The 27762-nt window shown below is 36.8% G+C and overlaps 1 protein-coding gene across 2 annotated transcripts in view; it reads right to left on the minus strand.

The window, feature by feature from the left end:
• The window catches only part of MYO3B (myosin IIIB), a 188153-nt gene that overhangs the window by 118855 nt on the left and 41536 nt on the right, over nt 1-27762 (minus strand). Inside the window, exons 1-3 of one of the 2 annotated variants that reach the window (XM_054277507.1) lie at nt 26404-26486; nt 22704-22849; nt 1646-1711 (exon numbers count right to left, since the gene is read on the minus strand). In XM_054277507.1, the coding sequence (XP_054133482.1) occupies nt 1646-1711; nt 22704-22738 (101 nt within the window). In that variant the 5' untranslated portion in view covers nt 22739-22849; nt 26404-26486. Of the gene's footprint in view, nt 1-1645; nt 1712-22703; nt 22850-26403; nt 26487-27762 lie in introns of those variants that run through there. The other variant, XM_054277506.1, reaches the window with a different exon arrangement.

Below are 27762 nucleotides of genomic sequence, written 5' to 3' on the forward strand. Positions count from 1 at the left end.
ATTTCCTTACTTCACCATGCATATCACTGTAAAAATGAAAAGCAAGGCTTGAGAACCTGCAAAATTTGATGATAAGGAAGTAATTAAGCAAAAGTAAATAATAATCCAGATGATTAATAAGATACAATTTCAATATATAAAAACCTCAAAGGACAAGATTAAAAACAAGTTTTGCCACAAAGTATTAACATCTGACTTGTTCTATGACCAGTGCATGTTGAACTACATGACTGAACAAATGCTAAGAAATGTTTCACAGAGCTTTTTGTATTGTTCCAAGGCTCAGCAGGGACTTCTAAAAGGGAAGACACCAAGAAAGAAAAACTTACATAACAATGCTGAAGGTTAATGCACAATGTTCCTGACACAGGAATGCAATCTTATTTACCAGGTGCAGTGACTTTCTAAAGCACAAATGGAATATAATCCATTAGAGCTGGTCCCCCAGAATATAGACTACAGCCTTTAAATACAATGCAACCAATGTTTTTTTATAAAGAATGAAATTTATGCACCACTTGGTTACCCTTGTACTTAAACACTGAATCTGCCATAGATGCCAATGTACCCTGCTGTGTAAACAAGGACATGCATTATGGAGAATCAGAACTTGGATCAATCTGCTCTAGAGGAACGTACTTCTGCTGCCTACACTGAAGAGATTCTGAGTTACACTGCAGCAATAATAATTACAACATCCTTCCTCTGTAGGTCAAACATTACACTGTATCTCACCTTCCTGTCTGCTTAAAGATCAGCATAGTAAATATCACCATTTTTCACAGATTACTAATAAAATTTGCATTAGTGTTTTTATTTTCAACTTCTTCTAAAATGGAAAGACATTACTACACAACTAGTTGAAAAAGGTATCAGGTAGGGATATTGTACTCCACAAGTAATTGGATACGCCAAGGAACAAAACAGATTCAAAATGCACATGTGCACATTTACAAACCTATCATGAAAAGTCAGTACTGACAAGTGACATTATAGTAGTATTCACCACATTACACAATATGGGCTGTAATTGGCTCCAATGAAATACTGAAGAACATTAGAAATCACTCATAAAAGTGGCAGTAAGATTTCTGAATACAATGCTAGCAACTACTAAACTATGATTTCCCAGTGTCACTGTAAAAAGAAAAAAAGGAAAGCAAAAGCATATTTGCATATTTTAGTTTGATGACAGCTGCATTCATCATGCTCTCCATACTATTGGTGCTCAATTAAATATATATAGTACCTATATATATATAACCTACTGAACCTTAGTGAAGTGGAAAAAAGGCATTTCTTTTCCTTCTTATCTTTCAAATTCTTATTTTAAATGACCAACAGTTATTTTCACTAATCCTTTTTTTCCTCAACACAAAATTTCGATGGAAAACTATCAAGGAAATCAGGTATATTTTATAAATCTATTTCAGGTCCATCAAAATCAAGAGACTCAAATGAAGAAAATTACATAAGATCAAACTGTGCTGTAAAGCTTTTGAAAAGTGAAGCATGGTCTAGAATTATGAAAAGAAAACTGTAGTCAAAAACTGGAAAAAGCAGTAACTCCATGAGAAAATTCTGTTTTCAGATTGGCACACATGGGTCTTGCTGAATAAGCTGTTTAAAAAGGAAAAAAACTCACTGTGAAATGAAATGGTTGAATCCTCTGCACCATTTTTCAGGATGTAGCAGAGTAGGTGGAGGGTTTCTGAAAAACAAAGATTTGAATTTTAAAATGTTAATGTTATCTCACAGATTGAAGATACTCCTGGTTCCAGGAGGGAGAAAATGATACTTGAGAAAGTACCAGTTAAATTGTCTCTGTGATGCCTTGAGATGCATGTTGGTTTTTTCGTGCTGTTGCTTACTCACTGGCAGCTCTCTTTTCTTGTCCTTCTCCTTTTATGTCAATACCTTTGAAGCTGGTAGTCAGTACAGCTCACAATGTACTTCCCAACCTGTCCCTTTCAATTCAGCCTAACTGAAAATGTAATATTAACCTAGAAATCAAACTACTTTAACCCTTTGCCCAAGATCACTTATTCTGATCAAAACTTTTAAAGTATGGATAACAATGAGCTGTAGGATTTTCAGTCTGGGTTTCAATCTGTATTCAGTTTGGATGACACTGTAAACTCCAGAACTATTAAAATAGATGCTATTTTTAAACTGACATCTAGCAGACAGTATTTTTATATTAAATACTAAGACAGCCTTTGTAAAAATAATTTTTCAACTCTAATACATTCCATGGTAGTTGACATAAAATTCCTCTCCTTCCTGATTTTTACTCTTACAATTTAATTACATAAACATACAAAGCAGGACTTACAGGTCATATTAAGTGAACCAAATTTTAAGAGGCTCAAATTTAGGAGGACCAACTTACAGCAAGAATTGTTCATAAAATCATATACTATATTCTACTATGTTATCCTCCAGAGGTTTCCTCTGCACCTTAAATTTTGCTAATACTGAAGCCTAATTAAACATTTTAAAATTAAACTTACAGAGGTCTCTGATGAAACCTTAATGATCTATCTTTTGCTGCATTTGAGGGTCACATATTATTGAACTGTCAGGGAAAAACAATCACAGTAAGACTTCTTCTTCAACAGAAGCACACAATAATACTGTAGATTATATAACAAATCACATCATTTATACTATGGCCACATTCCACAGAATAACATTGCTTGGAAACATCTCACAAAACAAAAATGAAAACAGCATAAGCAACATAAATTAGTGCTGATTTGCTCAATAGTCAGGAGTTTTTCATGCATATTCATTGAAAAATGAGTTCCATTGAACAATTACTCTAAAAAATGCAAGCAAATTTGTTCAAAAAAAATTGCTGTGGCTTTGTAATAGATGGACCATTTTGTTCATCTGCATTTTTTCAAAACAAATTCAGCCAAAAAATTGCACTGCAGCATGACAAGTTTGCTGAAATTACTATCTTATTACCATTCTCTTTTGCTTCAGAAGACTAAGGGAATACACTTTTCTTCATGAAGTGAAGAAACCCAGAATGTCTGAAATGTCTATTAGTTAGCAAATGTGTTATTAAAGAAAAAAATATATCATTGGTTATTTTCAATGACAATAACACTTCATGGTTGCCTCCCCTTCACCAGGCTCATATGTTTATGCACATCACAGAATCTGACTTTTTTACAAGCAGGAAAAAAAAAAAAAGAGACTATTTCTAGGTATACTTCTAGAAAAAAAAATCCTCTACCAAAGAAAGATAAACTTTAAAAACATCTTTGTCTATAATAAAAATGGTTATAAGCCCAGACATCCCACATATGAGACCACTGCAAACAGCTTTAAGAAACAGCCAGCTGGGGTTAGTGTATGTTTCAGTCCTTACATTAAGGAGTGGTACTCTATCAGACATTCTGGATTCTGATGAACAACCAGCTTCTATTATGCTGTGAAGTACAGTGTATTTCCTTTTAGAATTATACTAGCACTGTCTACTGAATATTTACAGTGAAGTTTTGAATTTCATTGCGAAGTAATTTGCTTTTTCAAAAGCTCAATTACTATCAATGAAATATGCAGTTTTGCCTTTTCTATTCACAATGTTCCAAAAGGTTTTCCAAATGGCAACAATGATGCTGACAAAAAAGCATATGGGTTTGGAGCCTTCGTTAACAATCTCCCAAGCAACTTTCTGAAAAAAGATGCAGAGATACTTTACATTAGTTGCAGATGTTATGATGGAAACAGGTGGGATTTCATTGTGGAAGAACAGATCAGCAGAGGACACGTCATTCAGGAAATACAGTTTGTCATGTGCAGGTTAATGATTAATGGAGAAGGCCATTTTTAAACCATACACAGCATTTTTTATCTGAGAATTACTGAACTACTAAGCTCTCACTGATAGCTACTCTCTTTGGCTGACCCAAATCAACACAATCAAGGAAGTAGTAACTACAGATGTTATCTTGAGCTTGATACTTTTGTACTTGTTGATAGAAGATACTATGTTATTCTTAGTGCTTTTGCAGCAAAACCATTCAACTCTGTACTTAGACAACTATAAATTGATGTTTCAGGTACTCCATTTGCAAAATTAAGCTGATAAACAAAGTCAGAACCGTAATTAATTGGTATCTGTAAATTACATTAGTTTCCCCTCGTGAAAAACATTTACTACAAAGTAAAAAATCAGTCCATTCTTTTCTGGCATCATGTGAATAAATGATTTCCAGAAAGAGGCACAAGAGCATCAGCTTCCTACCTTCACTTTGCCTAAGACACCAGAAAATGTTTTATGGTGATCCCAGAAAACACCATGGCACCTCCAGAGGGGCACTTCTACAGGAAAGACTCTGAGTTCTAGGGTAATAGGAAAAGGCAGACATGCAAAGGTAACTCTAAACTTTTTTCATAAGCACACCTGGTCTTTTGCAGTTTGAAATTAATAAACCATTAAGATACCTCTAATTCATATCTTGAGTCATATTTCATTAAAGAGAAAGGTAAAACAACTCATTTGCATCATCAGATGCTAAACCACAGAGAAGCAACATTTACCTGACCACTTCAGCTCAAGGATCAAACTAGGGCCATTTTGAATTCCAGACTGTGTTAATTCCATTATTTGGTGTTCTGTGGCTTTTGTGTACTTGCACCAGCCAACATCACTGCATTTCATCAACACCTGACTATTTCTGCAGCACTCAAAACACATTCATAGAAAAACTAAAAACCTACCTCTCATTAATTTGCTGACATAATCTAGTTTTTTAATGTAAAATTAGAACACTCTGCATGCAATCTTTCAATCATTTTTGCCACAAGCTGAAGCACAATACAGTCTTATTTTCTATCATATTTGACGGAAATTGTGAGATGTAGATAGGAGTATTATTGGGAAAAGCAGCTATAATTGGGCTTGTCTTTTGAAAATGCCCTCTTTTGATGCAAGATGAGTAATCAACCATTTATTTCCCAACTTTGTCTTTTTTCCTTTAGTTCTTTCTATAATTCCTAATTAGTCCCAGAACTACATGCTCTATTTCCTTACTCTAATGCACTGCCCTTGTGAGTAGTTTTTCTATCCTTATTCAGTGCTTGCCACGGTCACACTAATGCTGTTTTTCACTGAGAGTTTTGCTTCAGCAAAGAAAGCAGGGTTGAGACTGTACAAGACACCCATACAGGAGAACAATGCTCCTTCTAAGGACAAGAAAACATTAGCAAGCTTATCAAGCAAGAACTGCTGCTGAATTCTGACTGATACACACACAGCTGTATGCTGGAAATATTTTAATCTATACAGCTTTATGTGTTCCCATCATTCAAACTGCCTCCAAAGTCACTGCCTCCAAAGTCACAGCTGGTGAGGCAAAATTGGTCATTTTACCACAGTAAGGCAAATGATGCAGTCCAGTGAGCACCACTCATCCTTTACAGGTTAAACTGTGAACCTAATTACAGATCATGGACAATAGGTGTTTGTTGATAATGAGAAAAAATAAATATTTCCATTTATGATAAAATTTTAAAAACTGAAAACACATCTACTATTTTTTAAAGTACTTCAGTAAACATATTCATAAATTTCACCAACAGAAATCACAACAGTGCCTCCAATTACCAAACTGCAACTGATCAACCCATCACATTGTTTCTAATGAGAAATTAGCAGATGAACAACCAACAGCTGTCACCAGTACAGACTCTGACAGTCACCAGCCCCCATAAGCTGAACTATTCTTCTAGCCAGCTGAAAAGACTACAGTTCTGTTGACAGTTTCCTAGGTTTATACACAGCTAGTTTTTACATAAAAATACACTCTTTGGGCATATTTCAAAACATTAAGTGAATAAGATTTCCTTACAAAAGAAAAAGGATTATTTTATTAAAATACATGAATAATTGACAATAATTAATACTATATAAATTCTCCTACAAGTTTAAAGTCCTGCCACTCCAGAGCAAGACTCTCCACCTTGTGTAATCCTCCAAAAATAACCAGGTAATTTTTAAAAGAGCTCAGAAGTTTTCCTGATACACTTGGTTTGTGGCCCATTCAAATTAATAAGAGGTGTTCACTGATCTGAAAGAAAATTTCAGACCCTAAACACTCTCCTATTCATCTGTCTCCTACTAAAGTCCACTGAAGTTCAACTGACTTCCATTAATATATTTCACCAAAGCCCACTCAGCAGGAAGCAGCGTGCTGTTATCAGCTCTGTGAAGTTAAGATAGAAACTGCAGAAACTTGGAGAAGTGGAGAATCAGTACAAAATCATCCCTGCATATAGAGGCAGGCCTTTGAAGCTGATTTAGGTTGCTTTTTTAGTGGAAAGATATCACCAATCTGAATGCTGTTACATGGAGCCTCCATGGCTGGGAACTACAGCAGCAATTGGCTCAAGAGACCAGGAGACCAGAAAGAACACAGGATTGACAACAAAACTGGAAACTATATCAGAAGCATGGGACTGTGGCAAAATAGCTCCAGGCCCAATGCAATTGTCTGCCAATTGAGTAGTCTAGGGGGATCCAAAGTGCACCAGTCTAGAAACATTTCAGTGCTGTATTTTGTAGCCAATGTCTCATGAAGCAGATTGAGGGATCCTATGATTACTCATTTTCCCAAGTTTGGGCCCACCGTCCCATTACTCCTCACTGGTATTTTCCTTTTCCCTCTTTCACGCTGAAGTTCAGTCAATGAGTCCTTGCTAGCTCCTCTGCTAGAGCTCTTTATTCCCCTTTGAGAGAGGCATATGCCTCTCAGGTGATAGTAGACCAGGTGTTGAACAGATCATCCCATGGTCAACAAACTCACAATTTTTCCAATTAAACCAGTCTCAGAGCCATGCATTGAGCTGATGGATCTGCTATTCTTATCAATATTATTCCTTGCTACTGGAAGGATTCACAAAATCACTATCTGTGCTCCTGATCCTTCAATCGTCTCAAGGCCCTGAAGTCCCTTTTGACTGCCCTCAGATTTCTATTTTTTATTTCATCACTGCCAGCTTGAGCAACCAATAACAGACAGCAATTAAAAGTCCTTACTAGACTGGAAAGTCCTCCAGTAATGTCCCTTTCCTGAGCCCCTAGGGAACACTGGGAAAATGATCTTTGTTCTGTGAAAAGGAAAGATGCAGTACATCCTAGGGGAAGTTTGGAGGAAAGGGGGAAGAAGGAGTATGCTCCTGCTGAGTTTGCTCTCCAGACACCTTTTCACCAGCCACTGAGTCACTTCTAAACAGTGTCATCTTTCTCACTCTCCCCCTCCCTTTTCTCTGAGGACTCCTTTTCTTCTGTAAATATCTAATACAAAAGTGTTAACTTGCACTTCAACAACCTCTCTTCTACAATTATCAAAGCCATATATCTATTCAAATAATGTGTGGGCACCTTAATTCTAGCAAGGCTATGCTGCTTTAAACCAAGACCAAAATCTACGGAGGGAAAAGAATTGGTTAAAACCAAGTAGAACACACGACACTGCTGCCTCATTACTGAAACAAAAATATTCTTCTTGCTTAAGTATTTTACTATCTTTTAATTACAGAAACAGAGTTATCTGATATTTCCCCTTCACTGGAATTTTCCATAGGCTATGCACAGTTACAGAAATCTGGACTCAATCCAACAGCATATGAGGAATTTATATTGAATAGAAAGTTAAATAGACTGCAGGATTCTAATTGCCTGGAAAAGTCAAGGGTGGTAATGCACTTGTTTGGCTTTGTTTTTTTTTTGTTTTTGGGGTTTTTTTTGTTTTGGTTTTTTTGGGTTTTTTTTGTTTGTTTGTTTGTTTTTTGTAATACAGGCTCCTGATCTAGTAAAAACCAGTGGATACCTGTTTTCCCTCTCTCGGAAGAAAATAATGCCTATGTAATCTATAACACATAGATACACATTTGCTTCTTTTAGCTTATGTTTTTATATGACTGTTAATTTTGCTGCCACTAAGTAGGTGACTTAGCAGATTAACAATGAAATATGGGCTCAGCTGCAAAACAAATTCAAACCCACCAATGAACAAAATATCAACTAGCTCTTTAAAGCCCACTTAAATCAAGATTTATTCACAACTCTCCTGCTTATAATAGTTCATCAGGCAGAAAAATAATGAGCAAAAATAAACAGTAAAAGGTAGTCAGTTCCAGAACTATGCACAATCTCCTTTTGACTGTCAAGATTCACTTTATGCATTGCCAAAAGAGAGGTGCCTCAAGAAGACTAAAAACAGGCTGTCAAAAGAGGCTTTCTAAGAAACCTCCATCACAGGAACAATCTGTGATTCAAAATGCTATGTATCTGATAAACACCACCTTTAAAGTAATGAGTACAGACAGAAAAATGTACTAAGCTCTCTAAATTATCTTGAAGGTAAAATAATGACCTTCAGAAAATGTATCAAACCAAATCTCAGTTACATAATTTTTTTAGTCCATACAAACAGAAAGAAATAGATGAAAAAGTATTGCCAAGTGTTCTGCTTGGAAACATCTGGATTATCTTTGACTTTTTCCCCTGAACATTGCAATTCACAGGCCACTGGTTTCAGTCAGATTTGGCATCTGCAAGGTTTCATTAGCCTTTTTCAGAACCTGACAAGACATCATTTATTTCTGTCATTTATTCTTCAGTTTCCAGTTTCAGTTTCTGGCTTCACTGAGACAGAAACAAGTGTTTCATTTCAGAAATATTTTTGGATGGTGGGGAAAACATACAGCTTTGCATTCCAGTGGTCAAGCTTCCAAGCAAAAATTCAGCATAATTGACTTATAATTGTACTTTGTTATCTCATTTATTCACAGAAGTTTCAGAGAGTTAAAGAGGCACAAGCAAATTAAGAGCAATTGAAACAGGGGAAGTAATAGTAACAATTTTTATTTATAACCAGTTCTCATCTTTAGTGCAATGTAGTATTTTGCTTTTCTATTAAAATTGTTGCTCTGTGAATTTGCAAAGCAGTAGAATGTCAGTTGCCAAAGAAATGAAAATAGCAATACTTCTGTGCCTGACTGAAATACATATGGTGGTGTCTAGACACTACACTTCTGTAGCTGGAATATTAAAATACTGCAATTACACAGCATATTTGTAGAAATTTATGGAGAAGCTAAACATCTTCTTACATCTGAAAGTGAAAATTGCACAGATAAATTTAAGGACAATTCCTGAATTGTGTGCATTTCACACTCCCACTGTACATTACACAGTGGACTGAGTGGGACACCTGCCTGACAGCCCTGCCCAGTGAAGCAGATCCACTCTTGCAAAGCTGAAAGCTGGCTCAAGAAAGACACAGAGGGATGCTACAAACTGTTTCTTTCAAGCATAGGAAGATTGCCAAGGGAAGAACTAGACCATTTGGAGTCTGCCATGGAACAGTGTACCACAGTCCTGCACTCCTGCTGAGATCTCCCTCTGCCCAGGAGGGCAAAGCAGAGCAAAGGCCCTGTCATGCCATGGTGCCTCTTTTTTCAAAGAGGAAGACACCTTCTCCTTCCATTTCACAAAGGTGAGCATTTTCTTAGTTGAGGCTCTACAGAAGTACAAATAAACCCAACAGTAACCCCATAAAAGAAGTTTATTACCACATGATTATATGACTGGTACTGAACATGCCATTCAATCACTACACTCAGCAAAAGCAAGCACTTGAACCCTGCACTTTCTAAGGAATTAAGCATCTTTGTATGTTATGACTCAAAATTTATTACATTTTTCAGCTTAGTATCGTATGAACTGGTATTATTCTGATAGCTCTGCCAGTCTAGTTCAGAAATAAACACTTGCAGAAGGAACACATTAGTTCAAGGTGGCACACTTCCAATGGGCCATTAGGAGAATAATTTTAAATATTCTGAAGCAATAGACTGAATAAATGCCGGAACCTAAAGAAATGTGCAAGATGTGTAAGAGTACCATTTTTTTAAAAAAGGAATTATCATTTAAGGTAATATGTCTTTTGAGCAAGAAGACTGTGTGTGGATTGAAATGTATTTGTTCCCTCTACTATTCCATCCAGTAAGCTTTATTCTAAAATAGTTGAATTTTTGTCTGTTAAAAAAACCCCTAACCTGTATGGTTTAGGAATACCTGTACATTACAACTGGGGTGAAGCCTAATAAACATAGTATACAAGAAACATGAAAAAATTATTCATTACCAAAAAGGTCCCATGACTGCAATTCAAATAAACCCTCTCTTAGGCAGAACTAAATGACAATAATACAGTAAGACTCATCCCAATAAACCTGTAAAGATGCTAATGTAAATCTCATGTGTTTCTTGAAACTGTTGGGCAGGCCATGGAAAATAGTTTGGGGAAAAAATATTGACTCATGTAAGCTGGGGAATCTAGGAAAGGATAAAGGTAGCTAAAGCACATGGAAGGTAAGAGCTGCTAATGATGGATGTAATGTGTAGCAAAGCAATTAGTGGTGCAAGAAGAAACCAAAAAACAGCTACAGAGCTGATCTATTAAAACATCATGGAATACATGAAGATCAAGAGGGGGAATTTTTTTCTTTTAATGCAAGATTTAATCCTCACCTCGTGGTGAATATTCTATGGTAAGCTCTGAAAAGAAGTATCTCCTGGATAAGTTTAAAAATTCAGAGAATGAAGAATTGAAAGAAGCAATGGTAAATGACAGACATAGGACAAGGGAACATTTTGAAGATGGGAAGCAGCTCCTTGGCAAAAGGAAAAAGACAATGCCAAGATTGGGAAAAATATCAAAGTACTAACAAAGTGAGAAGCACAAAAAGTAGAAATGAGAGACAAAAAAGATGATAAAGACAAATTAAAATCCCCAAAGGCAAAACTAGGACAGAGAAGTAAAAATACAAAAATACATCTATAATAAAAATAGAGGGTATAAGATGGAACACAATTCTTCCTTCCTTCCTGAACTTCCTCTCAGTAATTAATTACAAGTAACTGTGGTGATTACATACTTTTTAACATGACATGAGCACTCAATTTTAAATAACACATAGAATGGCTAAACAAAGAAGAAAATTATACTTTCATAAACGCAGATCTCTGGTTTTGTTGCAATTTAAGACTTTTTCTGTTGTTGTATCCCCAGACAGCTCAAGCAGATGCTGCCTGCTCTAAAATCTGATGCGTTTGGGAGCTGGCAACAGAACATGCATCATCAACTTGCCCAATGAATCTACCTTATTGTAATTCAAAACATCTTTATCCAGCACTTGTACTAATATGTGAACAGTCTGATAAGAGGGAATCTGATAAAACTATACTGAGAATGAAGAAAATTAGCAGTCACATTTTAGCTAATTTAACCAAACTAAGCTGCATAAAGTCAATCCCTTCAGTCAGCCAAGTAGAAAGATGAAAGATGTTACTACTATTTTTTTCCTAATGCTCTCAGAGACTGTGGTGCTGGATGTCAAAGCAGAGATACCAACTCATTCAAAAGGAGAAATGTTCCTTTCCCCTGTCACCATCCAAGCTACTGAAGAAAGGGTTTGCACAGAAAGAAAAGTAAGCACTCCCTTTTCGAGAGCACGAGAATTGCTTTGTTGCTTCCTCTGTTCTCACAGACATACCTCTCTATTTTGTTTTTGTTAATATAGCTCTTATTCATGGGATCTCAACATTCATTTGCCAAGTAGATTAAAATGCCAGTCTTCAAGATCTTAGATATCTACTTTATATCTTAGAGATAAGCAGGGCCATGCTCAAGTTACCTCTAACTTTTTTTTGGATGCACTATAAAAATGCTGACACTTTTTCAAAAAAACAAATATAGACCTCTGTAAGAAAAATTACAAGTGCCTTGGAAAACTCACTTGGTTTTGATAAGTTTTACCAGGTTTTTTTCAGTCTTCAAACCTTTTTTACCTTTTATATCTGTGTGCTTTCAATGCAAATTTTTAAGGGTTACTAACAACACTAGACAAATTAGTCCAGTAATTGTTTATTCAGACTGGCTAAGTAAGTAAACTATCCTGTTTACAACTAAAATTCCTCCTAAAACCCCTATACGGATGAAGTGAACATTTTTCCCCACAGCACAGACTAAGACAAGCTGAAAAGGACCTCAGAAGGTCTCTATTCCAACCTCCTGCTCACAGCAGGACCATTTATGAGTTCAGCTCAGGTTTCTCAAGGCTTTATTTTCTCAGGTCTTCACACTCCAAATTCATTTTCAGTCAATTTTCAGTAGGGACTCCTTAGTTATCATGGAAGTTACCACTTTGAAACCCAGTCCTTGAACATGACCATTGCTTTGTATCCCTACCCTCCCAAGATCACATTTAACCATATATAAATTCTGAACCTGAGCACAGAACCAACTTACAGGCCATTACACCAGGCCTTCATCATTATTTACCATTTTCCTCCTCTTCTATTTCCTTTCTCCATTTCCTGCTTGCTGTTTCTTCCAACAGCACTGTAACATTTGTGAACCTAGCATTGCAAAGTCATTTAATCTGACTACATTCCAGTTTGTTCACATGTAAAATGTGGCCTCTCTGCAGAGAATGCACTACCTAGAGTCTTGCCAGGGCATTTTTCCTTGGCCTCATGACAGTTGTGGAAACATGCACCTCCTGTAGGAACACTTGGGAGAAGCTGCAGTACAACAGAAATCTAAACGGCATTTCATGATCATGAAATAAACCCACTAAATAATTATTTCTCCCTGAATACTGGAGTTATAAAGATTTACGACCAATACCTACTCCAATAAATATTTCTTTAAAAATTTTATGAGATCTAACTTATGACTATATCTCTGATAGGAAAGAAATATAAGCCACTAATTGTTAATAGTAAATGTGCAGATATGTGTAGTGCATTATTACTGCACTAACCTTGAGTAATTATTAAATATACTGCATAAAATCTTAACATTAATCAAACTGATAACTGCAACAAGCAAATCAATACCTTTCAAAGCCCAGCTCCTTTTCACCAAATACGTTTGCAAATAGTGTGATTGCTTTTTATTGCATATTTCTGAAAACTACTTTAGAGAGCAAAGCACATAGGCATTTGGTCACTTTTTATTACAAAAAAAATAACCAATACACATTCATTATGATCCTAAGGATAACTACAATCTTGCCAGAACATGGCTAGTACCTAAAAAGTTGACTTTCTCATTCTTCTGCTTCTATCAGCCAGTGAATAATTCCTTTTTAAAAAGGAACGTCAATATTCTATTTTGAATAGAGAAAAGGTATCTGTTTTTCAACTACATCCCATGAAAGTCTCTGGAACTGCAAAATGTACAAGGTGCCTTATTCACACTGCCATACCAAACTATGTGAAGAGATTATCTTTTGTTCATGCAAAAATCTAATTTAATTTACTTGGCTCAATTCATTATAAATGATGTGGGCTACTGAACTCCAATATAAAGCTTATTTTGGAACCCCACAAGGCTAATGGCATGTAATGAAGTTTCACTTCTTAAGGACTGCACTACAAACCAGAACAGAATTTTATATCTTTCCTTCAAACGTTAAGTTCTAACTTGTATTTCCAAGGCACAAGTACAAGAAGTTGCCTGTACACCAAGGGCCCTGGAAAACCACCTGTTAAATGCACAATAACTCAACAGAACACAAGACTGTGTTTTGCATGGGCAGCAATCTAGGGATAAAAAAAGATGCAATCATGCAAAAAAAAAGATCTTTGACAAGGTAAGACATCGCAGGCAAAATATTAAAATTTTATGGCTGAAAATTTATAGCTTTGATATGACTTTCAACCAAGACACTGGTCCAAACTTCAAAAAAAAGCAACTTTTTTGCTGTCTCCTCTTTTTCCTCCATGACTGACAGATAAGCTTTATCACCATTTCCTATAAATACCTCTCACTAAAATTTAGTCACACACACAAGAGACTGTATGGTCTGAGTAACCTGCCAGTCAGCATTACAGTTCTGACACCACAGAACGTTCCAATCAGAAAGCAATTAAAAAGGGGAGTACAGGTTTTCTACCATGCAACAAAACTTTAATTCAAACATCACCTTTTCCAAATCCACTGCAAAACACCAAACACCTCTCTGGACTAAGCATGAAGATGGTTATCATGTGGCACAACCACAAGGTAAGGTAGGCAGACTGTGGATGTTTGATAGTCGGGATGTCTAACTCATCCAGTATTTTCCTCTGGCAGCACTGAATACAAGTCTCTTGTGAAACTAGACTTTAATGCAGAGCTCCCCTCAAAGAAATTCAGTGTGGGAACATCATTTGTCCTCCACTGTGGGTAAATCCCATGCCCAAAAATAACATCGTGCTATTTGCAGCCTTTGTATGCAGTTGCAATACTTGGTATTTGGGCGCCACAAAAAGGAATCAATAAGGAAATAAATTTTCCTTCTTTCCAGTATTTAGAGAATTTAGCACAGTAACTAAGCCTTTATTTGCCTGCAGCTGTTTCATAGAAAAAAAAAGGGGGGGGAAAGGAAAAAACCCCCAAAACCCACAGGAGTTTACACAATTTAAATCCTGAAGGATCATTTTAAAATGGAAGCAGAGTGCAATTTAACAGACCCTAAGTAGTCTGCTTCATGAATGTTCACTTAATACCAGACCATGACATTCTTAAAATTTCAAGCAGGGAAACCTGCTCTGGTTACCTTGGTGATAAACTGAAGACAAAATAGCACATAATTGTTGCTGATGTCACTGCTCCCAATTGTTTCCAAGGTTACAGAGTACCTCAAATAATTGTGATGTTTCATTTCTAGACTGTATTTGAAGCCCATTCTCTGTACCCAGTAAATTGTTTAGTACTGCAGGTAATCTATCTAAACCTTATCTATTAAGTATCAGCAGCCTCTCAGCAACCTATGGTAACAATGTAGGCTTATATGTTGAAAATACAGCTACCTAGTTGTTTGCTGAGCAACTTGACTCCTAGACTATCTTAATTATTTTTATCCTAAGAAATCTATCTCTATAACAATGTATATCAGTCAATCATAAAAAAATACCTGAAGATTAAATGCCTCAGGGCAATGCAATATTACATGTGAGCTATCTACCTCAAGGAAGCTATTCCCTGGGGTAAATACTGGAAAATTGGTTCTAACAATTGTGAGATTTTCTCACAATCTTCAAACTCATTTTAAATGCAGAGCACAAGTATTTTGCTGCACTAGAAATAAAAAGCAGCCATGCTACATCTTTTCCATTGCAACCTCCACTTCACTGTGCACCACAGCATGAATCTCCTTAAAAATCAGTATATACTCTGTGTAAGGATTACACTGACAGTATTACTGCCAAAAGACAACTACAGACAATGCTGTTAACTACTGTCGTCCTGTCAAGAAACAGGGAGCAGTTTTCAAAGCACACTAAAACCAACATAATTTTAGTCTACAATAATAAAAGCAAGATTGGCTAGGTCAGCTCTGTCCCCTAAATCTGACTGAAACATATTTCAAAACCTCACTTCTGAAGGAGACAACAGTAGATGTCCATCTCCCACCTCTCCTCCTGCTGGATGTGCCTTTCATCACATGATTGCTCTCAGACTGCAAGGCTTGACCTTGTCAGCAAGAAATTTTCCACTAGAGCAAAACAAAATGGCATTCACAGTATCTTAGCAGTCTGTTATTACTTATGCAATGGATTTTGAAAAGTAATAATTTACTTTAGAAACTGGATGACTAAAACAGTTTATGTGCATTTAATGCACAAAATTAACTGCATATGGAGTCACTAAAAACATCTGTCAGGCATCTCAGTTTCTACCTAGGCTTTAGAGGCAGTTGAGTGCAGCATGGAGAGTAACACAGAGCATCAGAAGTGATTATTTTTTACTTGCTCAGAAAATGGTTGAGAGCTGAGCACGTTTATTTTCACAATTATTCGAGTTTCCTGATGAACTCATTTCAGCTGCGTACATTTTAGCTCCTCTGTGTTCTAGAACAACTATACTGGCAGGAAATGTTTGGTGAAAGAGTCTCTTTTAAATAAGCACCAAAGAACATACCTATAAAACAGTACCCTTCTATTAATGAGAAAGCCAGTTGGAGAAGAGACTCTTAATGAATCAAAAATCAGAAACATACTGTGCAGGCAAAGTCCTTAACAGCTAAAACAGTAAATGCTTACAACAGACTATTCAACAGCAAGGCACAGAGCACAAATTACAATTACTTGCTGAAAGTAGGCTATGAATATATATGAACAAAGAGTGCACTTGGAAAATCAAATTCTATCTGTAAATGACTTACAAAAAGGAAGAGAAAGACAAAATCAATGAGAAACAGGCAGTTGTAGATAAGTTATGTGATAACTGGACAGTTAAAGGAAGGAAAGGAGGGAAATTGGACCAAGATGATTTAATTTTAGGGCTAATTCCCTATTGTCTTATGTAATATATAAAAATACTTATAATATTCTACCACTTTCTCAAATATATTAAAATGTCAGAAGGTAAATGGAAAACAGACCCCATTTTGCTATGATATAGCTTCTAACTGCATACACTTCAATTTCTAGATCTACTGCCAGACTTAAAAGCCCAGTTATAGATGCACACTTGGAACAGTCTTAGAAATTGCTCTCTGCTTCTTAAATAAAGATGATATAATGAAGGTAAAAGTACTACAATGTACTCATTACTCTGTTAAACCCTGGCACAAATCTATTTGAATCTGATATTTAAACCCAAGGATGCATTTGACATTTTATCAATTCATATACCTGTTAGGAAAGAATTAGTAATGAGTAAGTCCTGTACATCCTTATAAGGGCAGAGCTCTTGCCCTGAAGTCTTTTGGCACTGTTGCATACTCTGAGACAGTGACAGTAACAAAAGTAAAATATCTTCTCCTCTTAGCACAAAACTGTTTCCCTGTGGACTTAACACATGTACTGCCAAATCACAGAAACATCCACATACCTACATCCCCCACTAGAGGGGTACTGCAGGGGTAAAAATGGTCCAGTCCCACTCAACATCTTCATTAATGATGAGACAGTGCAACTGCAGCAAGTTTGCATGTTCCACCTGTGAGGAATGGCTGACACACCACAGGGTTGTGCTGCCATCCAAAGGGAAGGAACCTCAACAGGCTGGAGATACAGCAAACAGGAGCCTCAGAAGTTCAGCAAAAGCAGTGCAGAGCCCTGCAGCAGTATTTTCTGGGGGCTGATCACCAGAAAAGCAGCCTTGCACCACAGGAACTGGGGGTTCCAGTGGACACTGGGGTGAACATGAGCCAGTTCTGTGCCCTCGTGGTAACAAAGGCTGCTGGAACCCTGGGCTGCCTTAGGAGGGGGTGGGCGGTGGGCTCAGACAGGGGACCCTGCCTTTCTGCCAGCCCTGCTGAGGCCACGTGCAGAGCACTGTGCAGCTCTGGCCTCCCAGCAGCAGAGAGGCACAAAGCTACTGGAGACAGCCCAGCAGCAGTCACTGAGACTGATCTGGGGACAGGGGCACCTCTCACATGAGGAGAGGTTGAGACAGCAGGATGGTTTAGCACAGAAAAGAGAAAGCTCAAAAAGGGTATTATCAATATAGAAATACATGAAGGGAGAGTGTAAAGAAAACTGAGCCAGGCCCTTTTTAGTGGTGCCCAGTGACAACACAAGAGTTGATGTGCACACACTGAAACACAGAAGGTTCAGCCTGAACATCAGGAAATATTTCTTCACTGTAAGAGTGACTGAGAACTGGCACAGGTTGCCCAGACAAGTTGATGAGTCTCCATCCTTGCAGATACCCAAAGCTGTATGGATACTGTCCTGGGCAATCTGGTACAGATAACTCAGGTTGAGCAGGACAGCTGGACAAAATGACCTCCAGATATCCCTTCCAACCTCAACCATTCTGTGATTCTATGGAAGAAAATACAGCCAAGCACACAGACTTTCTGACATTTTCAAAAACATATCAATGCTTCACTTGCTGTGAAACCAGTGATCCTGAACTCCTTGGAAAAAAAAATAAACGCAGAATGGAGATTTAAAGCATTGTAACAGAAATAAAACACAAAGAGCTTATTGGAAATTTCACTAGCTAGCCAACAACACACATTTGAGGACTTAAATAATTTTGAAAATCTAGACATACTTCACTGGGTTGAGATTGTATGAGAAGTCTGTAGCCTCCTGAAGAATTAGTAGTGGTCTTTCCAATGCCTAGTCACAGACCCATCCCTTTTTTTCTCCTAGAGATAGACTATTCTTGAACTGCTTTGCTGTTCATATCCCAGCTAAGGAGAATCCCAAGGACATTTAGTTCTCCTCACTAAACATAACATACCACCTTACATTTTAATTATTTGGAATTTTCTATAAAACTACAACCACAAAATAATGGGGGTCCAGTGTATCAGACAATAAAATAGTGTTTCAAAGGCAGCTTATTCCTCAGACAATTAAACATAGCCTTTACAAACATCAGGATGCCCTACCTATAACCATAGGCAGAATCTGATTTTCTGAAGCAGATTAGTCACATTGCTGCAACTGCACTTCACATTCCTATTCAGAAATAAACATTATGCTCTGAAACTTCTATTCCTGATGTCAAATTATTTACCATAAGACTATTTTCAGCATATTCCTTTAATTACTTTAAACACTTCATATTAAGTAACTGCAATTCTATTAATTCTTTTGGATTTTGTTTTACAAAAACAACCAACTCTCAGCTATATTGTCCTACAACGCATGCTTGTGTTTCTTTACCACTCCAAGCAACAGCAATAAAAGAGTATGCTACATGATATATCAGGATCATGTCAATACCAGTGCAGATGGCAAAATTACAGAAAAGTTGGATATAAGAGGCTGCAATATGAAAGGCTGTGTTAGAAAATGTTAGTATTTCACATGTCCCCACAATGGATCTTAGCTGTTTAGATGGATGAAACTACCTGCAGTACACCAGATGCCTCACAGGTATACACCAGAGCAAGGTGAAGGTGCAATGGGCTGTACCACAGTCACTGTATTTACTGAAGTTCTATTCTATTGTCTATTCTCTTGACATGATCATACCTTAAAAATGACAGCAATGAGTACTCTTGAAGAACTTCTTTGGAGTTTATTTACCAACATAAAAGGTGAGTGTATGGTGGCACAGCAAGTACGAAGATACTGCCGATGTACAAACTACCATGCAGCTGAAGTTGCAATGGGGTAGGAGGTGGTTTCATCCTGCTGGATGTAAGTCAGCTGCTGAAGCAGTCAAGCATCAGTAAATTCAAACTAATAAGTACTCCCAAGAGCTATAAGTCTCAACACAGTACAACACAAGTTAAAAACTGCACCATTCAATGACTATTCACAAGCTCAATTCCATTCCACTCCTGGCTATTTAACATGAATTAATGAAGCATAATAATTTTAAATGAAATTTCACTTAATTCTCAGATTTTGTGAGTTAGAAAATCAAATAGCCATTTTTTATTGCCAATCAATTTTAAAACAGGTGCCTTCCACGGCTCTCAGAAGAACACTTGAGTGATAGACATGAGTGAAGAATTTGGGTTAATTCCTGTTAGTGTCAGCTGTCAGTGTAGCCTAGAAAAATTGCTCTTTACCATGTCCCTGTAAAAAAGACTTTATATACAGAGACAAATCCTGAAAAGCAGGATCTTTGCAACATTATCTGAAATCCTCACTTGACACTAGAACATAGACCCCATCCACTCTTTCCAGACTACAATATACCATTTTTATCTCCTCTTTGCCACACAATTTTTTATAGCCATTACTTTTCAAAATTTCAATTAATTGCCAGTGATTTGTCATGATACCCTAAGAGATAGTACTGAGATAATGTAACATTTCTCACAAGATAACATAGTTTGAAGAATTTATGGACCTATTTTACTTTAAAAAGCTTAGGTGTAATGGTATTTGAGAATCTTTCATTCTGTAATATTTTTGCCAAAAGCGACACACCTAAGTAGTGACAGCAGATGGAAGAGGTTAAAAGTATCAACTCCCAAATTACCAACTTTGCTAGGCCACCTTCCTTTCATAATTTAGACCCTTCTGTTAGAGATTTGAAAATATATTCTAGGCAGATGACATGTTAACAGAATAATTTCATGGTTCAGTGTCTTCGCAGTATGATTTATTTCTTATCTCTAGGCACTGGAGGTCCCTTTTCAGGAGATTTATTAGTTAGATCCAAGAATCCATTTTGATGGGAGAGAATTTGTGCATTATTGCAAAACAGAACCTTAACATTTGCTCTAAGATAATGTCTCCTTCTCATTAGTTTTAAGAAAAGTCCCATGCATGTGCCATCACAACTGTTTCTAAGATACCGCACCTTCATACAACAAAATGTTTGTGAATAAAAGAGGTTTTCTTATTGGCATTAGTCCAGGAACTTGTACCCCCTGCTCTTCTAAACCTACATAATATACATAGAAATAAGGTCCAGAGTCTAATGAAACATCTAATGTAAAAATTAACTAGCATTATCTTTTTCACTCCACTTTTGCAATCGGATATTTGCTGCAGACAAATTTTGTAGGACAAGAAAAGTTTAACCGTGGGAAGTTGCTTAAACATCTGGTTCACAGCTCAGGCCATATTATCAAAAGTATGAAGCTAATACTTCAATACCTTAAAAAAAACATTATGTTTTCAAAAACACTTAGCATGCAGCATCTCCTGTTGTGAAATACTAGTCAGGCTTTGAGGGAAGTGCAGCACAGTGTGTTCATCTTCTTTCTTAAGCCCAAGTTTAAGTACTTGGTGATTTCTGAGGGTTCACTTGTCCTCTAGAAATATTTTGTTGAGATAAATTCAGTTCCCAATCATATTTTATGTTGCTTGACCCAATGATAGAAAATCTGAATTTAAATGGGCATAAGACACCTCCTCTTCCCACAATGCCTGGTCCAAATTACATAATGGAGGCATGAACCTGGAAGCAGTTCAGTTTAACAGAAGTCCTTGACTTGAGTTCTACACAAGAAGATACCTCCAAAGATTTTGAGGGTATCCAACTGCTCTGACTGCCAGTACAAAACTACACATCTAATGGTTGATTCAAATCCCATAAAGTCGAAGTAAAGACTCATTGATTTAAATTATACTCTTTTAAGACTAAGGTCTAGCTCTGCTGCTCACTATGTTGAAATTCAATGCCAAGGCTAAAAGCACAATTGCCTCTCACTAGAAAAAAAGTGAGACTAAATGACTAAACTGACATAGAAACTTGACCATTTGAGAATGGAAGAAGTCTACAGAAACACACACAGACACTTCTTATGCCATCCAGCACTCATCACAGTTCACATCATCTAATAAGAATGTATAGTTAGAAGCAGCAGGGCTAAAGCTCATATAATGCACAGCAGAGGAAAATATCTCAACTTAAAAACTGATACTATTCTATTTGGTAAATGTACACATTATTTGATTAATCAGATAGATCATTCACCTTTGTTTTGCTATGTCACACAGAGATGCAACAGCACATAGAGAAATAGGAAATCTGTAGACAGAAATCAAAGACTCCACATGCTCTCTTTTTTGTACCTTCCTATTGCTTGCTCTTACTGTTGGTATCACTTCTGCCCTCTTAAACTGTTTTGAGCACTGATAAAAATTTTGAATATTGTTTTAGTAATCTGAAGGCTCCCTTGCCTTAACTGCCCAGATATGTTTTACATTCATGAAAAGGCAAGATCAGCTGCTGCTTCAGAATAAATAATTTTGGAGAGTGGTGGTAGTTCATGTCTGAGCTGGGGAGAAGGACATAACTGTATGAGCCAGAACTCAGCACAACTGCATCTGCATATAAATAGACTTCATCAGAAATGCAAATTGCAATCAGATGAAATTTTAAAAGCCTATGATAACTGTGTAGATAACAAAAGGTCAAATACTTGTATTGCTGAAGGTTTTAAACTGTTAAGTCAGTGGTGATTCTTCATTAGCCAAAATGTGGAAAACACTAATACATGCCAGCCTAATCAATGATGGACAATTTCTATATTTCCTCAATTATTACAACTGTTCTGTTGCTAAACTCTAGTTCACACTGTCAATCTCACTTACTCAAGAAGACTCAGTGAAATGAAAACAAATGAAATCAAATATAGACAGTATGAAATTATACAGCTAATTTACATGACTATATATAGAAAGGAATTTATATCCCTTTTCATATCTAATCTAATATAATTCATATTGGATTGTCCATGGATGACAATCCAAATCTTCAAATTTTAACATCCTCAGGTAAATGAAAAAATAAATTATGACTACAGTTTGCTGCCAGACTGCTTCATAGTACTGTCAAAATTGTATGTTTTTCTTTTACAGTAAAACAAGCCCAAGGCTAAGGAATAATATTTGAAATAATTATTTAACAAATAATGTTAAATAAACAAATGTTGGCTTCTCCATTTGAAATAAACGTTTTCATCAGCAGTAGGTTAGAAAAGTTCTGTCGGAAGGAAGGTACCTGGATATTATATGATTTTATATCCTAAGATTAGAATAAAATAAATAAGTCTTTATAATTTCAAGGAGTTCTAAATAAAAATTATTGTAGAAGACAGACTAAAAAAAAATCTTTAACATTACAGATTTTTGTTGTCTTTTTGCAGAAGAGATTCTTAGGATTTTAAGCACAAACATTTGCCAAATAGTTCTTTTGAGTAGACTGCCTTTGAACAAACTAGTGAGTGAAGAGAGCCATCTAGTGCCATACCTTGGAATTTTAAAAAGGGTTTTCACCGGATGCATGTCAAATAAAGGAGGGTCTCCATCCCCCAGTTCAATAGCTGTTATTCCCAAGGACCACACGTCACACCGAGCATCATATGAGTAGTCATACTGCTGCTCACAAGCAATGACCTATCAGAGGAGAAGCAGAGAAACCAATGCTTTAATCTAATTTGTAACTCCTGTCATCCAATATAGCATGAAAGTACTTTATTGAGTCAAGTCTAAAATGCCATGTAGCTATCAAATCCATATCATTTTTGCCTGTATATACCAGACAAAAGAATCATCACAAAAAGGTAACAGCAAATTAGAACTTCTCTTTTGTTTGTTTTCTTTAAAAACAATCTCTTTCTTTTAAAAAAAAATACATTAAGCTCCATGGGATGCTTCAAATATCTATACAAAGAACATCAATAACAAATTCTTTTTTGAAAGAATGACTTACAGGGACCTATTATAATAGCAGAGAACCTTATTGCTGTTATTCTTATTAACTTCCATGACCATTCATGAGGATAGACTGATTTGCACAGCTGGTTTTTAGCTAAGGATATTCCATCAGAAATTTCTGCCCTTTTTTGTTGTTGTTTGTTTTCTGTTTTGTTTTGTACTACTGCATTTGAGTAGTTTAAAAAAATCTTAAGTAGAAAACCATGTACCTTGTCTAAGAAAAATGGAAGCAAGCAGGAATCTCTCCTTGGGTATCAGAACTGTTTTACATCACAGACTTAATGCACACTTCTGGCCAACTCACTGATCACATTCCAATACACTAACTATTCATGTCAGCTGAATCTAAATTCCAGATTCAAATCAAAGTTTAAATTCAGCCCTTATCTTTACAAAGCGATGAGACAAAAATTGCAGCTTCACTGCAATAAAATCATAATTTTATTATAATTTGGAATTGCGTCTCAAGTTTGTCTTCCTAAATCTCATCAATTAAACAATTACTTTAAAATAATTTGTTGGATCCTGGTATATTGCTAGTAAAAGCTATGAGAAAAACCATGGAAGTTTATAAAGCATCTTTAATAATTTGTACTTAAGATAAAAATAACATGTCCTAGGGTGGCTGTACCTATGTTCTAGAAAAGATCTTATACTTTTCAACTTCTGTATTACTTCTCCATTCCTGTGTTAGGGCTCCAGCTTGGAACAACACTTTGCACAGATTGCAACATGCAAGTCAGCAACGGGAGTAGCTGCTGGCAGAGTCACCTGTTATAAGAAAACCTTTCCTGGGGAAGCTGCTGATTCCATCTTAAACTCTTAGTTACTTTTTCCATAAACTGCACCTAACAACAGCATTCCTGACTCTGGTAGTGATTCTATCCAACATGCCCATAGAAATTCTGTCTCTTATTTGGGACTCATGACCCCACTGTAGTGCACTCATAATTTATTTTTTCAGAATAGAAATCGGGGTGTTGAACACAGTTCAAATAATACTGAAATGTTTGGGGGTGGAGGAGGTTTGCATTAAAGTTGCACATCAGTCAATTCCTTTTCTTTTCCTAGGGCAAATCAGTCAAGAAAAATGAAGACGCTTCCAAATTTTTTATCAATGTTTTGACAAGTGTTAAGATAACTCCTTCTCCTCAATTTTTTCAGTTACTATTCCAGAGAAAGGAGAAAAGTGAAAGTCACGACCACAAAATAGGATTCCAAGATTTTTTCCTTCAACTTGAAGAGGCAAAGCTTTGTTAGTTAATATGGTTTTTCAAAATTGTCACACAAAGATCATTTCTCCATCTCCCTTCTCTTCATCAGCAATGCCACACACATAGCTGGTCTCCCACATTCAAAGATATCATGATCTTTCCTTACAAGCACATCACAATTGCTTCTAACTACAGCACCATGACAAACTTTGCTGTATATCTTGGTCTTACAAAGTTTGACAAACTACACTAATAAGTCCTAGTAATACATCTTCACAGTGTATTACCTACCAAAGAGAAAGGACTGTATAACACATCTATGTGTCTTCTGCTCCACACCTAACCGATACACCTCCAGTACATGGCAGTATAATGACACTATGGCAAAATACTGCCATTCTAACCCAGAGGAATTGGACACCATGAGATTCTCCTCCATTCTATTATAGAGGCTATAGTGATTATTTCAGAAAAAATATTCCCGTTAATATATATTCTTTTATAAAAGACATTCAGCCAGTGGACCATACGAACCAGTATGTTTTAGACCATTAGCTTGACAATGGTGAGATTAGCCTCACAGAAAAGATACAAATTAACTACTGTCTTCATCCAGCATGCAGAATGTACATGCATGTAACAATCACTTCGGTTTGAAATGAGTATTCAATTTCTGTGGAACTTATTATTAGAATCTTGCCAATTTATGTACCCCTTGCAGAAATGCAGATGCAACTAATTTCAATTTTTAAAACACAAATCAAAATTTTCAGTTTTTTCCTTGATGAAAGGTGTTCATCAGCAGTTTGCTTAATGTTTTGGCAAGAGAGTGTGGTAGAGCACACTCTCTTGCAATATGAAGGAGAGAGTGTTCTTTAAGTCACAGTTTACAAGCCAGCCAAGTCCTCAGGAATGCCCCAGTCCTGTATTGCCTTGAAAACTATTGCTACTCCCTGCAGAGCAAAAATCTCTATGAGACAAAACCAAAAGGGGCTATTGACTTATCTTTCTTTATATTCCTGTCTCTATCAGGAACTCAGAGACGTTTCTTTTTTTTTTTTTTAAACATCTCTACTTTTGATTGGAGTTTTGGAGCTGAGAAACCACTCAGCACGGCTGAGGCCTGCTCTGCCCAGTGGGGTATGAAGACAGAGAGCCCAGAAGACATGATCTGAAACTGCAGAACATGCTTCTCCTTTTCTTTCCTTGTGCAAAGACAGCACATTTTTACCAATTTGCTATCCAGCAAAATCCTCCCCTGCTTAAAAGTGAAACAGAAGACAAAGTTTGCTTTGCTGCAAACATTATGTTCATGGCAAAGCCTCAGGGGGTGATGTAGCTAAACTTGAGATTTGCTAGAAAACAACACAGGAATAAAAACCAAGTCTTTCACTTCAGCATGGGCTGGCTGCATGCACACAGTGGCCTGGGTTGCTAAGGAGACAGGCTGTCATCTTTTGTTTTAGTTGTAATTTCATCACGATTTCATGCTCACTCATATGGCTGTAGGTTGAAAAGCATTCAAACACCAGACAGAGAAACAGAAAGTGGTTGTCAACACTAATTGTGCTGAGGGTCACACTGGTACAGAATGAGGGGAAAGGGAATTCATAGGTCTGGAAAAATCGTACATAAACGAATCAGTCACACTAAGTGGAGGGAATTTAGAGAAGTCAGTGCCTAGGCATTCTGTGTGATTTATAAGTTGTGCAGAAACACAAAAATTCAGAGACACACCAGATGACTTATATCTTGACAAAAAAATTTTATATTCAAGGATATAATTCTGCCTGTTCTGAAATCAATATAAATATTTCTCTGAACTTCAGCAAGTGCAGCAGCAGATCAAAGGTGGAATCAGAAGAAGGGAAACAGTTAATACAGAGAACTACCTATTATTTGGACAGTGGTCATACTGATTTGCACAGAGAGAGGAAGCTACACTACACACATGTTTAGGTGAAGCAAAATACATCAAACCCTTTTAAGTTTACCCAGAATTATCAGAAGTGAACTTACTTTCACTTTGCCTCAGTAAATACAAAGCAGAGCTGCAAGCACAGGCTAACAAGAGCAGCGCAGATGTGCTACCTGGAGAGGAGAGCTGCACAGTTAGCGCTGCTGGCCCCGCGGGAAGGAGCCTGGAGCCGGCAGCGCCGCAGCTGCGTGAGGCGGGGCTGCCTCAGCTGACAGGGCCGGGCAAGCAGCTCCTGTGGCTGCGAGCGCTGCTGAGAAGCGCCGCGCAGGGAACACGAACGGGGCACGAAGCTGTCACCCGTGCTGCAGGGAAAACAAGGCTGCCAGCTGCGCCAGTCAAGGGAAACCAACCCATTGAACTTCGGGGCTCCATCTGACACTACACAACCCAACTTCACTTGTTTACATTGGAAATAGAATCTTAAATATTCTTCTAATTCCTATGTACCAAAACAGCCTTTCATGATAGCGCATAGCAGCACTGGGGGATACTGAATTAGACAAACCAAAGTGACACTTATCTCTATCTCTCCATCACTGCCTCTTTCCCTCTTTTCCTTCCACTTTTCAAGCATATTTGCATATTGAATAAAAAGCAATTTTGTGATTTAAATTGGTTCTTCCATATTCCTGCATTTTCTTATTTGGATTTCTGTTCCTTATTTTGTGCTATTATACAAATGTTTCCATAGTATTTCTGAAAATTATTTCATTGTTATAAATTTTTCCAAAATAAGTAGTAAATAACATTTAATACAAGTCCTATAAGTATTATATGATTATCACAATTAATATTGATTTATTGTAAATTAATTATATGTCAAGCAGTCAAATTTTACCAGCTGTGAGTAACCAATTTTTATTTTGAACTCACCCAAGGGAAATATTCCTGAGACCATTAGACTGCTCTGGCAACAAGCTACATTTGTAGGGAAATGTAATACCTTTTATTGGACCAAATGAGATAGTAAGGAAAAACAGGCTTTCAAGCACAGAAATCTTGCCTTTATACCACAAGACCATCACAAACTCAATACTACTCATAATAATACAACTGGCACATGTTGCTTCTGACCTAGAGATGTACTCCTGACTAGTAAGTATATACACTACACACCTCCCACAGATTTTCAAATGGTCTTTTCACACAGAAAGCAAAAACTAAGAGCTCCTCCTCCTCCAACCTCTTAAGTAAACATATTTCATGTAGGGCAACTCAGTGCAGACCCACGTGGTGTTGAACTGATTTTCTCTGATGTTTTGGGCTTGTTGTTTTGATTTGTCTTTTAAATCATTAAACACCCTACATGAAAGCTTTACAACCCCTCCACAGCTGTTAAAACAAAATAGAAGCAACTCCTCCACAGCCCTTCACAACACTACGGCTATGCCATCAATGCT

Source organism: Melozone crissalis, unplaced genomic scaffold (genome assembly GCF_028551555.1).
Source record: "Melozone crissalis strain CALT ecotype California unplaced genomic scaffold, PUWL_Pcris_2 ptg000023l_1, whole genome shotgun sequence".
Classification (NCBI taxonomy): domain Eukaryota; kingdom Metazoa; phylum Chordata; class Aves; order Passeriformes; family Passerellidae; genus Melozone; species Melozone crissalis.